The sequence below is a fragment of the Lutjanus erythropterus genome, chromosome 19 (assembly GCF_056507025.1).
Source record: "Lutjanus erythropterus isolate fLutEry1 chromosome 19, fLutEry1.hap2, whole genome shotgun sequence".
Classification (NCBI taxonomy): Eukaryota; Metazoa; Chordata; class Actinopteri; order Lutjaniformes; family Lutjanidae; genus Lutjanus; species Lutjanus erythropterus.
In genome coordinates, this window is record NC_139335.1 from 13,710,269 (window position 1) to 13,725,479 (window position 15,211).

The window sequence follows — 15,211 nt, forward strand, 5'->3', positions numbered from 1 at the left end:
TTTAATAGACAGTCTCAGTTTAATATTAATGCCTCTTTATGATCTACATAAGCAAACAAAACCATCAGAGAGAGGACTGGCTATTTCTTTATAGTTATTCTTAATCCCTGCTGCCAGTTTAGATTCCCCATGAAATCAGTTGAAACAAGCCTGTGTTTACTTTTTCAGGATTTACAGCCAGAGCTGCAGTGAGTCGTATGCTAGCCAGTTAAAATATAAGCAGGAATAGATTTTTATTTAAGATACTTTTATTTTTGATGTTATATTTTGTTGTTTTGGTGGAGGAAAAACTACCACGTTTGTCCACAAGGGGCGCCAAAATCAACACAATGTCAAAGTTTCTTATTGGGGATTTCATCATTTCTACTAGAATACATGTAAAGATATGTACAGAAGGCTTTGAAACAAAATTTAAACCATAATGTCAGAGAAAAAGAATGTAATTGAACAATTAAAGTTTCAGTGCAAAATATTTATTGAAATTTATTGGTTGAATGTGGCAGAAATGGACTATAATATTCATGATTATGTTTTTATTTGTGTATTATCACCTGAAAATAAAAACCTGTAACCTTAGAATGAGCAGTTTATATCTATGGACAGAGTGGGCCTTCTTCCACAGAGTCAGCCATGTTGTTCCACCATGTTTCTACAGTAGCCCAGAATGGACAATCCAAACACTGGCTCCTGATATGGCATTTTATGTAGGTTCTCCTACAAAGGGAGGGTGAAACAAGTGCTAGATGCCACTAAATCCTGCATACTAGACCATCAAATATGAAATAAAATGTGTTTTAGAATTCTTCAATTCTAGATAGGTGGAATTTTACTGTCCTCTACTTCTAAACAGCTCCAGTATAAAGTAAATTCATTCATTAGTGAACCAAACATATGCATATATTGAGTTTCTGTTATGCACAGTGTAACTAATATGCACTGTTTGTATGTTGTCATGTCTTTTTATACAGATCAATGAACATACTGTCTCAGTCATTACTTGTTTACAAAGACATAACCTCTGCCAAGACTTTAGTGTCTGTCTGTCTGTGTGTGTGAGAGGGACACAGAGAGTGGAAAATACTTGTTTTGCCATCTTGAACCCTTTGGATAATCCTCTGCTCACACACAAAACATGAGTGTCGATTTGTCGTTTGTGCTGCATGACATGCAGTCAGGAAGTTGTGCTGTAGATAAATGTCGTTGTCTGGAAGCTCCGTGTCTCTTACATAACGCTGTTATCAGAAGGAAACACTGTCAGACTCTGCAGCACTAAACTGTTCACATACCATTCTGATTATGCTGTACTTTACTGATATTTTTATTAATTAACTTTCCTCATTGGTGACAGACATCAAACACAGCTGTGTTCTTTCTTTTCACCGTTATTGCTGAAAAAACCCAACTTTGCCAGAGAATGTAAGATCAGTAAAGAAGCCAGGTCACAAACTTATACACAGTGAAAAGGAGGATGTTCATTGCCGTCCCTGGCTTGGTTAAGATACACTCATCATTTCCTCCCCTCCACTGTGTAATCTCCTACGTCTTAAGCTTAGTGAGGTTGGATACAGAGCAAAGAGAAGAGCAAAACAGGGGAGGGGTGAAAAATGAGAATTCTTCAGCAGGCTGAGTCAAAAATACCTTAGGCGTGGTTTTCAATTCTTTCCTTATGCACTCAGAGGGTCTCACAAGGCAGGAAGACGCAGCTGGAGTAGCTCTGTGACCACCTGAGGCTCAGCCAACTAGAGTACAAGACAAACACTCTCAAACATGGCAAACCTCAGCTGTAACAATGAGGAGAATTTGAAGGAGAGTCAAATTAACACAGACGTGAAGGAGGAACCGGGGGACAAACTCAGCACAGAGATGAAGGAGGACACCGGGGAAAGACTCAGCGCAGATGTAAAAGAGGATCTGGGGGATCCTTCAACTGACGCATCCAACATGCTGCTCCCAGAAGACGTCTTATGTGACTCCTGCATAGACGGTCCCAGCAAGGCCCTCAAATCCTGCCTGACCTGCCTGGTTTCCTACTGCGAGGCCCATCTCAGACCTCATCTGGAGAACGCCAAATTTCAAAACCACCGCCTGGTGGATCCCCTCCACGACATCGACTGTCGGACCTGTGAGGTTCATCGACTTCCTCTGGAACGCCTCTGTCTGATGGACGGCTGCTGTGTGTGCCTGGACTGTGAGAAGCAGGAGCACGAAGGGCACGCCACTGCATCTGTCGGGGAGGCGCGCACACAGATTGAGGTCTTAACAACACAACACAGTTTTTCAACACAGTGGATAAATTTTTTTGGCTATATTTTAAAGGGACAGTTCACCCCCAAATCAAAAATACCTGTTGTGCTAATTTATTTATTCACATTGCTGCTAGGTTTTTCAAATGTATCTGTTGGTGCTTTGAGCATCAGAAGCTGAGTGCATCTAGTTCCACTATATTCAAGAGAAAGCAGACATCTCTACGCCTCGTATCTCCTAAACTCTGCAACTCACACCAAAACTAAAAATGTGTATTTTGATTTTGGGTGAACTGTCTCCTAACTATTTTTATGCATCATCTTTTGCAGTTTTGTTTGTGATGATTGTTTACAGGCTGAGCTGCAGAAGAAGCAGGAAGAGATCAGCAAGAGTGCATCAGCAGCTGAGAAAGCAATAGAAAGGTTAGAGAGCAACAAGGACTTAATTAAGGTACGTTACATAAAACACAGAACAATACATTTATGCTTCTGTGCTGGTGATAGCCTTGGGCGGAGGCACAGTGTTTTTGGACTGTCCCATTCTTATGAACACAATACCTCTAGAATGCCTCAATGAAATTTCTTCAAAGTTTGCACAAACATCCTCTTGGACAGATGAACTGATTAGATTTTGAAGGTCAAAGGTCACTGTGACCTAACAAAACATGTTTTTGGCCATAACTCAAAAATTCATAGGCTGATTATGACAAAATGTCAAACAAATAATAACATCTAATAGGATGAAATGACAAGGTGATGACATTTTATATCCAAAGGTTCAAATGTCAATCAGTCCTCTGTACTCTCTAAGTGATGACAACATGTTTTGTCACTGCAAACAATTTTTGGAATCATACATGTCAAAATAGTGGTAACTTCTATTTTGACAAAAATATGATTATAGGTAGAATCCGTAGAATTTGTCTGAGCTGACTGTAAACGCACCAGGAAGATAGTTGCTTGTTGTGTCTCATTTCCAGGAGGTCATATACCAGCATTCTGGGTTGGTAAGGCACCTTGAGCATAGCAGAATAATGACAAAATAAAAAAATACAGGCAGAGGGCAGAGTCTGCAAAGACAGCCAACACCACACATGTTTAGTGGGTTGTAAGGGAGGTGAAAGGAATTATTTATATGAGTCCATACCTTTTTATTTTTAAGAAAAATGTTGCACATTATGGTTTTAATAACTTTCATTAAATTGCTTCAAAGTCTTCACTACATATATTATATGAGTCTGGACAGACATGCATGGAATCTGCAACTGGTTTGCAGAGGCATACAAAGTGGTAATTCCAGATTGTACATTAATTTAATGCACAATTATTGGTTTCAATATGTTTTTCTGATTTCAATACTCATTTTTTCTCTTTCCTCTCTGACCCTTCAGTCTTCAGTGCAGGAGGTCTGCGTTATTGTAGAACAGCAGTTCACCAGGCTGCAGACAGCCGTGGAGGAGGCCCGAAAAGGAGCGGCGGAGGTGCTGGAAGGAGAGCAGAGACAGGCCCTGAGACAGGCAGAGGGCATCCAGGCACATCTGGAGCAGAGGAGAACCGAGCTGTTGAAAACTGTGGCTCAAATGAACAAACTGTCCAAGAACAAGTCTGATGTTGACTTCTTGCAGGTACAGCATAAAAGAAATATTTAAGATCATGATAAATAGGAGAGAAATTAGCCAGAAGGAGTGAAAGCATTTTAGTCAGATGTCTCATATGATTTGGGATTAGCAGAGGATGTTCTCTGAGACAAGAGTTTATTTTGGATGCTGGTGTGTTGACAGTGTACACAGAGCAGGCATTAACACATTTCAGCAATTTCTCAGAGAAAAGTTCTGGATCAGTGGAAAGGAGTTGCATGTTATTCAACAGCTTCGTATCGCGTCATGATACCTGATACATGTTACGTTTGTTTTGCTTCTTCCAGGAACACACAGAGTGGAAGAAAGGAGTGACCGAAGTCTGTCTGCCAACTGCGTACATCAACCGCATGGACCATCTGACCTCTTACGTTCAAGTAGTGACTGATGCTACACAGGAGCTGTGTGACCTGATCGTCTGCTCCTACAGGGAGAAACTCAACTTGATTTGGAAAAGAGGTGAGTGTCTATCATATTGTGTATTTTACCTGACATCGTCTGGCTCCTTACGGAGAAAATGACTATATATATATAAACAACTATAGCACAAATTGCCATGGCATTTAGTACAGGCATTCATGGTCCCCAGATGACAAATCCTAATGGCTTTGGTGATCTCCTGCCTTTTCCCTCTAGTACAGGGGTGCCCAAAGCAAACACCTATTGTATTGTTAAGATGCTAAATGGTGATGGCTTTGACTCCTGCTCTGAACACTGTGCTCAGATTATGAAAAATAATCCATATCAAAGGAAACTTACTTACTTAATTAATATTAAAACTCACATAAAATGCAAAATACATTTCACAAATCTGTGTCCCTGGTGAGTATAAAGGCCCCCAAAATGTCATTTTTGCTCCACCCTTCATAAAATGTTTGTCCCAAAATGCCTGTCACAGCATTTTTACCTCCCCAAAAACAACAGCATAATCAGTGATTTATATTCTAAATTTTGAAAACTACTTTGTCTTTTTTCTTCTCTGTTCTTTTTTTTTTTTTTTTTTGCTAGAAACATTTGTTGTGCCAAACCGAGCCTTATGACGGGCCAACTTTGGCCTGCAGGCCTCACTTTTGGTAGCCTTGTTCTACTGTAGTATCAAAAGCGTGTCAAGTTTTTCACTTGTCCTGTGAAATATCACAACATCTTCTTGTTTAACTGTCTCAACATTTTGTAGATAATCATGCTTTCCAGACAGTGACATTTCCTGAGGTGCCAACATGACGTTCACATTTGTGGTTTTGAGTGAAATGGTTTGACAGCTATAACATGGATTGTCTTGAAATTTGCCACATAACCAAATACCTACAAAACTAATAACATTCCCAGCCTCAGCTGTACTCGTTTTGTGCTAATTAGCAAACGTTAACATGCTAACATGCTATGCTAAAGATGGTGAGCACATGGTAGTACAGCCTCACAAAGCCGTTAGCATTGATGTGTACTCTTGGTTGGTATTCATGTTCTTTTGTTATTCACATAATGGCAGCAAACTATCTGGTCTTTTAAATCACTTTTAAAAAAACTACTTTTTTAAAAATGCATTTTGATGATCTTACAATGTTAGTTTGTTTCAACTGCTTCATGTTTTATAATATGTTAAGGTTTTTTAGGCTCCTAGTTTGTTAAATTCTCTTTTTGTTTTAAATGTGTTACTAACTATATTTTGGTGCTAAAGTGTTTTATTATTACTATCAAGTTTATTATTATTTTTTTGTTACTAAGCTTTTAAACTTCTCTGTTATGTTCAGTATATTGTAGAATTCCTCATGTCTTATCAAAATACTGAATGCTCTCTCTGCAAAATGTTAAACAAGGTACTAAATCCCAGATGCCAGAATCTCCACCTTCATCCCTGCCTGATCCTGAGACACGAGAAGACTTTTTGAAATGTAAATATGCTTTTCAATATTTTATGTTCTGTGTTTTCAGTTAGCTAAAGGATTATTCACAAATTCTAATTCCCTTGCATTACAGACACAAGGTGTTTGACCTTTGACCCAGACACCACCCATCATTTCCTACGTGTGAAGGAGGATAACAGAAAGCTGACCAACACCAGCCCCTGGCAGCACAGCTACCCAAACCACCCTGCTCGCTTCGAATATTGGCGTCAGGCAATGACTTCAGAGAGCCTTTACCAGGGGAGGCACTACATTGAAGCAGAGCTGAGCGGTGAAGGTGCACACATAGGAGTCACGTACAAGAGCATTGATCGTAAGGGAGAGGAGAGCACCAGCTGCATCACCGGGAACGACTTCTCCTGGTGCGTGGGCAGGAACAGCCGAGGTTTCTTCACCTGGCATGCCGGTGTGGACACGTCCTTGGAAGTCACTAATATCACAAGAGTTGGCTTATATGTTGACTTTCAGCCAGGCTCTGTGTCTTTCTATGATGTAACTGATGCTAATATGAGGCTACTCCACAAGTACACGGCTGATTTTATGGAGCCGTTATATGTTACAGCCTGGTTGTCAAAGAAAGACAATACAGTCTCTCTGGTTGATGCAAAATGATGCACCTTCACATTTTAAGTATCACCTGTCTTCACTGTGAGATTGTAAAGGAAAAGTAGTACATCATAAATGTTCATGGAGGTTACAAGACAAGGTACCTAAACGTATGTATGTTTGACATGTCATTGAAAGTCAAATTTACTACCATCTAGTGGTGAATGTGCAGCATGAAAACAAGAAACTTGTGCAGTAGCAGGTATGTTGGAATTTACTGCATCTTTATTGCAACTTTACTGCTCTTGAATGTGATATGGATGAGGAAATAATTACACAGATGTCTGGCACCATGTTTTTATTTGTTTTGCAAGTCCATCTGGTTATTTAAGGGACAGTTCAACCCAAAATCATATTTTTCCTCTGGCCTATAGTGATATTTATCCACCTAAATAGAAGGTTATGATATGAAAAACAAACAAAGATATCATAAAGGAGAGTTTATTGTGTATTAAGAACTGAGATCATCAATTCAATGCAAAAGTACTTTGGAAATCATTGAATGCACCTAAAGTTCACTGTAGTCATTAAAAATCAGGCATTGAAATCAGTTTCATTCTCATCATAAACTGGATTTATAAAGTGCACACCTGTCTGAGTCAGGTGAATTGAGGTCTTCGTTTCAGTCCCATACAGACCAGGAATTTCAGGCATCATGTTGGGCTTGTCAAACATGGGATTATCAAAGCCGTGGTCGAGAGGCCCACCAAGCTCTCCACCAACATTTCCACCACTGCTTCTCTTCAAGCTTCTCAGAGACGGCAGCGATGGCAGTGATGGCAGCGATGGTGTTCGAACAACCCCTGTACGTGTCAGGACAAACACGATGACAATGAGTGAAACCAAAATTATAACTCCAAACACAACTCCTATCACCATCCCAACATTCCGTCCAGGTTGATTGTCGCTGCTCCCAGAGGAGGCTTGAAATTTGGCCTCAGTGATCCCCAGGTTAGAGCCATGAGAGTGGGCATCCTTCACAATGTCCTGGGCCAGAGCCTCTGCCTGCTTTCCCTCCTCTCCATCGAGGATGACCACCTGGATCTCAGCTGAGGTGCCAAAAGGGATGATCCCCATCAACCGCTGTGACTTGAAGACTTTCGACATGCCCAGCTGGATGGATTTATACTGTTGCAGCACAAGAAACAGATGCTGTATTCGTTGCCTGTAAGTTTGCAGGTTGAAATCAGCGTTGTTTCGGATGGTGACAATGGCACCGCAGACATCGCAGCAGTGTCCAGCAGGGCTGAGTGGCTTCTTACAGCTCAGAGAGGGACATATTACAGTGCCACAGATCTGCTGATGGTTTACAGAGTTCCCACAGTCACAACCAGAAGGATCTCCACAGCCCGGCTCTCCAACAGTGACAGCAGAGGATCCGTGAAACTGCAGGCGGCCCAAGCGTGAGCTGAGATACTGAGAGAACTCAGATCTGCTGTCAAACATCTTCCCCAGCACAGACACGGATTTAACAGGAATGCTTGACTGACCAGAGGTGGTGTCCACCCTGAAAGAAGAGCGGGCTTTAAAAACCACATCATCATATTGGCAGGGGACGCTCTCCTCGTGGACTGAGAATAAGACGTTTCCTCGCTGCAGGTCATCAAGAGTCGCAGCCGCCTGCCACAGAGCTGGGTCAAACCACTGAAGGGAATCTGGATCTTTGAACCTGGTAGTGACACCTGCTCCACAGCCTGGATCTTGTCCGCTCACAACATAAAATCCTGCTCCTGAATTCAGGATGAACTCTCCATCGACTGGCAGCCTCATCTCCTGCACAGCATGTGTGGTCTCCACAAACACAGACACTTTTCTCTGGGCCGGAAACTCAACAATGTCGTTGCCACATGGAACAGCATTTTTGTCCCAGTTGGTCTTATTCTCATAGTTGGTGTCAGGAATCCACTGTTTGTACAGGGCATTCACTGTCCCGACAAGACAGAGGAGAAGCAGCACGTCTGCTCTTTTCAGCATCTTGAGTGTTTATGACAGACTGAGAGAACAGCAGCTGAACTTTGTTTCCAACCTTGTGACTAACACACAGGTGCATACAGCAGCACACTAGTGAAGTTGCTGAGCTAAGAACATCAACCTGCTCAAGCAGATGACCTGTAAAATATTTACTTTTTCTGCAATAACAGAGCTTCCCATGCTGAAAAATAAATATGCTAAGAACGCAGATTTTAGCACACTCAAGTGTACTTGCAGTCAGACTGATGATTTTTTAACTGGTTAAGAAACAGTCTCAATGCAGCACTGATGCCCCTATATGACCATCAGCAAAAAGATCAGCTATTTCGATATAGTAATCCCTGCCACTGGGTCAGATTCTCCTTGAAACAAATCTGTTTACATTTTCCCAGACAAAGTTACAGGACATACTATGTGAGCCAGTTAAAAATAAGTCTGAGGACATTTTTCCTTTGATAGTTTATTTTTTATGTTATATTTTTAGGTTATTATGGTAGAAACACCACTGCTTTTTCCACAGGGGCCTCCAAAATTTTCAAACCATTAAAGATTTTTTTTAGTAGCTTTAAAGATACCTGATGTTTGCTATTTTGGAACAACTAATTTTGTACTAGGTATATTTTAATTGTAACACAATTTTAGGTGTATTACGTGTACTTTTATGTAATTAAGTGGAACAACTTAAGTATACTTTGTACACTTAAAGTATAAAGCTTTGTATGTACTTATATATGCTTGATCAGTTAAATTAAAGTTTAATTTCTTTCTGCTACTTTTTCAAAGTACACTGAAGTGCAACTTTAAATAAACTTACATTGTAGTGTTTCTAATTACTTATCTTCAAGAGTTTTACTAAATCAGTGACTTTTAATTAACTTTTAAATTGACATGCATCATATGTGTAATTTGTGGCACAATTTATACGGAATCAAAAAAATATCTGTCTCTTGCCACTGACAACCTTTCAAGTTTTTAAGTCCCACGATGGTCCAAGGAAAAGGACTTTGTAACATTAGTTGTGCATGATCTTGTAAGCTTTTTGCAAAAATGTAATTCTTACAAATACAAATATATCTAAATAAAAAAAAACTGAATTAAATATGAAATTGGACTCTAAAAAGTCTATTAGTACCAGAAAGAAGTCAAGAAAACAATTTAAAGGGTTTGCTTTTACTGTTGCTCTTACAGCAGCATCTCATGATGCGGAAACTGCTTAGTTGTAGGTTTGTGTGTCATTTGATAGACTCTCAAATGTGTTGAGTCAGCAGGAGCACAATTTTACTCAGAAAGGATCTCTTAATAGGCAGCGATCCTGCTTCTTGGAAGAGGCACATGACTATATGCATAACAAATACAGATGTACGCACACGCCCTCATCGAACCTGAATTTGCCCTGAGGCACAGCTCTGATCGCGTATTGCCAGGTGTAAACACGACCAGTCACCGTGGTTTCATGCTGTCAGATAACAATGAACAATGAAAGTGTGACCAAAATGGGAACTGACTTGGAAGCGTCGATCGGAACTGGCCCTGACATGTTTTGCAGGAGAACAATGTGCTTGCGGGGCGAGATCTGATAATCAGCTGTAACTAATTACACCCGATTGCCTTTATTCACCACACCTGTGCAGAACTTGAGCTCTTTGTGCCATCTGACCTGCAGAGACGAACGCTGCGCCACTCGTTTTTGGTTTCTCACTCGTTTAATTTCCTTACATTTCTGAACACACAGCCCTGACTGTATCTTATGACACAGCAGGTGCCATAACACCTGACATATATATTTTTTAAACTGGCGCTCAGTCTCCGCTTGGTGGGAGGGACATCATGAAAACTGTAGCTCAACAGATGTTCCGGACCTGCAACAAACTTTTCTCTAGGTAAACCTGTAGCCTGTATTCATTCTTTGTCACTTTTGAAGGAAACTGAGCAGAGCTACTCCACAGGTACTCTGCAGGAGCGGTTCTAGGGGCAGCAGACATTTTTGCCCTGGAATCTGAATCTGGGGTCACTGCTTAATTGATAAATATTTCACTGTCAGTAAGTTAAAATGCATTACCTGTTTTTTAAAAAAATCCCTTCTGCCTACTTTGGGATACACTTCCTAGTCAAAAGCAAACCCTAAATTTGCAGAATGCTTCCATGATTTGTAAGCCTTGTTTCTTCAATCTGCATGTTGTACAAACTAATTAGATTATATAATGTGACAAAGCTGTGGTTAAAGGGATAGTTCACTCAAAAATGAAAAATCAGTCATTATCTACTCACCCTAATGCTGATTTAAGGTGGTGTTTAGTTTTTTAGTCAGCAAAACACTGCTGGAGGTTCACAGGAAAATGGCCTGAATCTTCACTGTAGAACCCTTAGCGTGAAGCCATGCACCTTTGCACTCCAGTTTGAACTGGGTGTGTGTGTGTGGAGTGACCTTGTGCAAGTTGAGAGCATGTTACGGCTTTAGGAGACTTGGATTATGCAAGATGAGCAGTATGGAGGCATTTTTTTAATTTTTTTCCATATTGTTTTTTCCATTTGCAAACTGGTCACCATTCACTTAAATTGGGAGATTCTGCAGTGCTGTTTTCCTGTGAAACTCCAGACAATACACTTTCATGATTACTTGTCTTTGTAGAAAAACACCAAATGATGTTGTGGAGGTCCATCCGTCCAACATTGAGACAGCAGCACAGCTGGAGAACATCCAACATCTGCCCAATCCCTCCCGTCGTCCGAGTGTGAGAGACGGCATTCATCACATGGATGTTGTCATGGAGAGGGCCCACCATGGTGGTGGGTGGCTCCTGTCTGGCATCGTCTGTATCAACATCCTGATCCTGGGCTGCGCTCTGGTCAGCGGCAGTGCCTTCAACAGCGTGGCCATCACTCCTGTGCACAGGCAGATCTTCCTCATAATCCTCCTCCTCCTCACAATGCTGTGGATGCTGTTTTATGCAGCCATCACCTCTCGAAAGGGTCAAGCAGTCTTGTTCAAAGATAGCCATGCAGGGCCTGTGTGGCTCAGGGGTAAGAACTTTGACTCTCTGGGTTTCTGTTTTAGATGAATGTCATTTCTAGGATAATAATTAAATGTTTATATTCCAGTTGGACTTGTGCTGTTTGGGTTGCTCAGTCTCCTCATGGACATCTTCAAGATTGCAACCTATGTGGGCTACCTTCACTGCGATTCTGCTGTTAAAGTTGCCTTCCCTGTTGTGCAAGCTGTATTTTTGCTTGTCCAGGTTGTTGCATTTTAAGAACATTATGCAATGTCAGAACATATTCCAATTTGCACTTTGGATTGACTTGGGGAAAACTTAACAAAACCTGTCCTGTTTTAGACATACTTCCTGTGGATTCATGCAAAGGACTGTGTGCAGCACCACACAAATTTTACAAGGTAAAGTCTTTTCTGTACTCGCTAGAAAATCTTATTTTTAATCTCGGAAGACACTCATGTTTTTGTTCTTCCAGGTGTGGGCTTACTCTGACGCTGTCAACCAACCTGGTGTTGTGGATGGCAGCCGTGACTGAAGAATCGATTCACCAGACTGAGATCCCTGATCTAAATGTCAATGTCACACACAAGATGTACAGAGGTATTTTGTCATAGTTTGTAGATGTGTTTTCATAAATTTTTTTTCTGAACTTATCAGCAAATACTGATCCAATACAATTGAAGTATTAACAGCTCTAGACTACAAACCCTGTTAAGTGTATCATCAACAGTTTAGTTATACTTGATATCTAATCTGTGCATAGACTCATACTCACGGATACAATCCAGCATTTTAGGCTGGACTGGAGGCGTTTATGATACTGGTATAGGTACAAACCAGTTTACATTCAGTTCTAATCAGATTAATTCATGGATTTATTATCAAGACAAAAATAACTCAACCATTTTTTTCCTTTTCAGCCAGTTACGGCAATAAGACATGCAAATGCAGTCACTCTGTGTGCGACACCTTCAAAGAGGCCTTCTACTACCTTTACCCCTTCAACATAGAGTACAGCCTCTTTGCTTCAGCTATGGCCTACATCATGTGGAAAAATGTCGGTCGGCTTGTGGAGGATCACTGCCACCACAGCGTCAAGTTCCGTCCAAAGGATGTGTGTTTGGGACCTCTGACAGGAATACTGCTGGTGGTGGCAGGACTCATAACCTTCATCCTGTACGAGGTGTACATCCTCCAAGAGGATGAGGAGAAGAGAGACAAGGGCCTGCTGATTCACTTTATCATGAACATAGTGATAGTGAGCCTGATGTCCCTCTCCACTGTGATTGGCTGCATCATCTACAGGTTGGACCACAGGGAGCACGTATCGGAGAAGAACCCCACCCGCAGCCTGGACGTGGGGCTGCTGGTGGGAGCCTCGATGGGACAGTTCATCATCAGCTACTTCACCATCGTGGCAGTGGTGGCGACAGGAGCCAGAGGCTACCTGAACGCCCTCAACCTGTCCTGGGCCGTGCTCACGGTGCTCCAGCTCGGCCTGCAGAACTACTTCATCATCGAAGGCCTCCACCGGGAGCCCTTTCACGTGATGCAGGAAGCGGCTCTGCACACAAATGCTCACATCTGCCAGGAACATACAGAGATGAGCGTCATTATGGAGACAAACAAGTCCAGCTACTTCCTGACTGCAAGTGCTGACAACCCGAGCTGGAAGAGAAGAGTGTTGAAGGAAGTCTGTGCCTTTCTGCTGCTCGCTAATGTCATTGTAAGTTGTTTTAAAAGGACAGTTAATCCAAAATAAATATTTTTCTACGTACCTGTAGTGCTATTTATCCATCTAACGTTTAGGTGTGCCCTCTTGCATCTAATAAAACTAGATTGTACTTGGATTGTGGTGTTCAAAGCCAGTGGTTCTCAAACATTTTCACATCAAAGACCTCTAAACTGACTCATTAGACCACAGAAACCTGTTTGATAAGTTTTTGTCCCACCACTCCCCATCTGTTTGCTTTTAGATGTTTTATTTTGGGAACTCTACAGTGTTTCCTCCATAATTTTTATATAGCTGTGGCACTTTGGGGAATAATTCTAGTTTTGCCTCATCTGTTGCTGTTCCACTCTTAGTTTTGCTTAAAGTTGAGGTTTTAATGATTATCTTAATTACTATGAAATCATTAAGCATCTGAGCTACCTTTATTTATAGATGATATTAAGACTAACCACAGTGGTGGTTATTGGTCCACTGCTAAATGAATAAAGAGGAAACACTGGTGTATGAAACCCATAAGCAAATAGTATTAGTTTTTTTTTTCACTTTGAGCACCACAAGCTGAGGTGTGATTTAGTTCCATTATATTGGCGAAACGGCAGGCATCTCTACAGCCAGTATCTCCAGAACACAACAATTTACGCTGAACAATCTCGATGGATAAATGGCACTACAGATTAGAGGAAAAATGTCATTTTGATTTGGGGGTGAACAGTCCCTTTAATGTTTTTGCATTCACTTTAATTACAACAAATGTTGAAATGTAGTCTAATTTACTCTTTCTGCATCGACAGCTGTGGATCATGCCTGCCTTTGGTGCTCGTCCCCAGTTTGATCATCCTGTTGAGCTAAAATTCTACAAATTCACAATGTGGGCGGCCATTGTGAATATTGGACTTCCTTTTGGAATCTTTTATCGCATGCACTCTGTCGCCAGTCTCTTTGAAGTGTACATGATCTCTTAGATGAACTTGTTAACTGTAGATATTTTTAAGCACTCATTTGAGTAATTATCATTATAGTATAGTCTTATTTATTAAATGTTCATTGAACTTGTTAAGCTAATAAATTTTAAATTAAAAGAAAACGTGTCATGTGTTGTCATTAGCAGTTGGATTTGATGTCCTGATATTTAAATTCCCGTTTACACGGTGTGCTGCACACTACAGGTGAAAATGACATTTTGACTGTGATTTAATTGCATTTAAATGCAAAAGTCAGAGGTTTGAGGACAATTACTTCTGCTTTAAACTGAGAGAGAGGCTGGTATTTGAACATTACATCCAAGGCTAATTTCATTTCTACAACACAAAGTTGTATAATGACATGCTAGTTGCAGTCCCTTTATGCTACTTACAAAACAAAGTCCTGAGTCATAAAGAAAACCGTGTTCCTGAAGCTCTAATTGTCCCCTTAAAACAATGTAATATCTACTTGTGATTGCTTGTCACAGGTTTTATGACTAAGTGATTTTCTTCCCATAAATTGTTAAATTCAATCATTTTCAGAGGCCTGAAGGTGTAAAACTGCCCAGTATTTCAAAAGAGAATACCAAGAATTCCGAAACAATAGTTTTGTATGCTTTTGATTACAGTGAGTGCGTAATCTAATGACCCTTAAGATTTGTTTTGCAACCACACTGGGGGTCCTATTTTGGTCTACATCAACAGTTTATACATGAAAATGGGCATAAAAGCAAATCTGCAATTACATGCAAACAGAAGTATTTGTAATGTGCTCCAATACAACATACACTGTATAATGCAGCAGAGACTTTTAGGTAAAAGTGCCAGCTGTTTTTGACTAAAGGCTTTGTAAATGTGCGCCTTTATCTGGCTGATTGCTGGATAGGGACATAGTGCCATCTAGTGGTGTAGAGGGGAAGCTTTCATTTTTCACAGCATGTTACGGCCAAGCTACATACAGATGATGGACAAAGTAGACCTTAGAATAACTGCTCAGTTAATCTGCTAAATGTTGATTTAACTCGAATTCCAGTTACAGTGAGGATCTTCTTTGTGAAGAGTCAAAACAGTGTTCAGTAATGGGACCAACACACAATTCACAGATGCATATCAATATATATTTTAAAGATAATTTAAGGAAAATACAATTTTTAACATCAAGCATT

The 15,211-nt window shown here is 40.7% G+C and overlaps 3 protein-coding genes across 3 annotated transcripts; 2 read left to right on the forward strand and 1 right to left on the reverse strand.

Annotated features, from left to right (window-relative positions):
• Positions 1 to 1,526: 1,526 nt before the first annotated feature.
• Positions 1,527 to 6,454, forward strand: LOC146309461 (tripartite motif-containing protein 16-like protein). The gene is made up of 6 exons (XM_084744581.1): positions 1,527 to 2,253; positions 2,599 to 2,694; positions 3,635 to 3,868; positions 4,168 to 4,339; positions 5,695 to 5,769; positions 5,855 to 6,454. The coding sequence occupies exons 1-6, from the start codon at positions 1,768 to 1,770 to the stop codon at positions 6,391 to 6,393; spliced, it is 1,602 nt and encodes a 533-aa protein (XP_084600707.1). The 5' UTR covers positions 1,527 to 1,767; the 3' UTR covers positions 6,394 to 6,454.
• A 216-nt stretch (positions 6,455 to 6,670) lies between these two features.
• Positions 6,671 to 8,777, reverse strand: amn (amnion associated transmembrane protein). The gene has a single exon (XM_084744582.1). The coding sequence runs from the start codon at positions 8,359 to 8,361 to the stop codon at positions 6,922 to 6,924; it is 1,440 nt and encodes a 479-aa protein (XP_084600708.1). The 5' UTR covers positions 8,362 to 8,777; the 3' UTR covers positions 6,671 to 6,921.
• Positions 8,778 to 9,987: 1,210 nt separating this feature from the next.
• On the forward strand, positions 9,988 to 14,168 carry LOC146309463 (proton channel OTOP2-like). The gene is made up of 7 exons (XM_084745079.1): positions 9,988 to 10,238; positions 10,988 to 11,379; positions 11,458 to 11,594; positions 11,694 to 11,752; positions 11,827 to 11,951; positions 12,272 to 13,077; positions 13,875 to 14,168. Exons 1-7 carry the CDS (start codon positions 10,186 to 10,188, stop codon positions 14,043 to 14,045), a joined length of 1,743 nt encoding a protein of 580 aa, XP_084601205.1. The 5' UTR covers positions 9,988 to 10,185; the 3' UTR covers positions 14,046 to 14,168.
• The last annotated feature ends 1,043 nt before the right edge of the window (positions 14,169 to 15,211 follow it).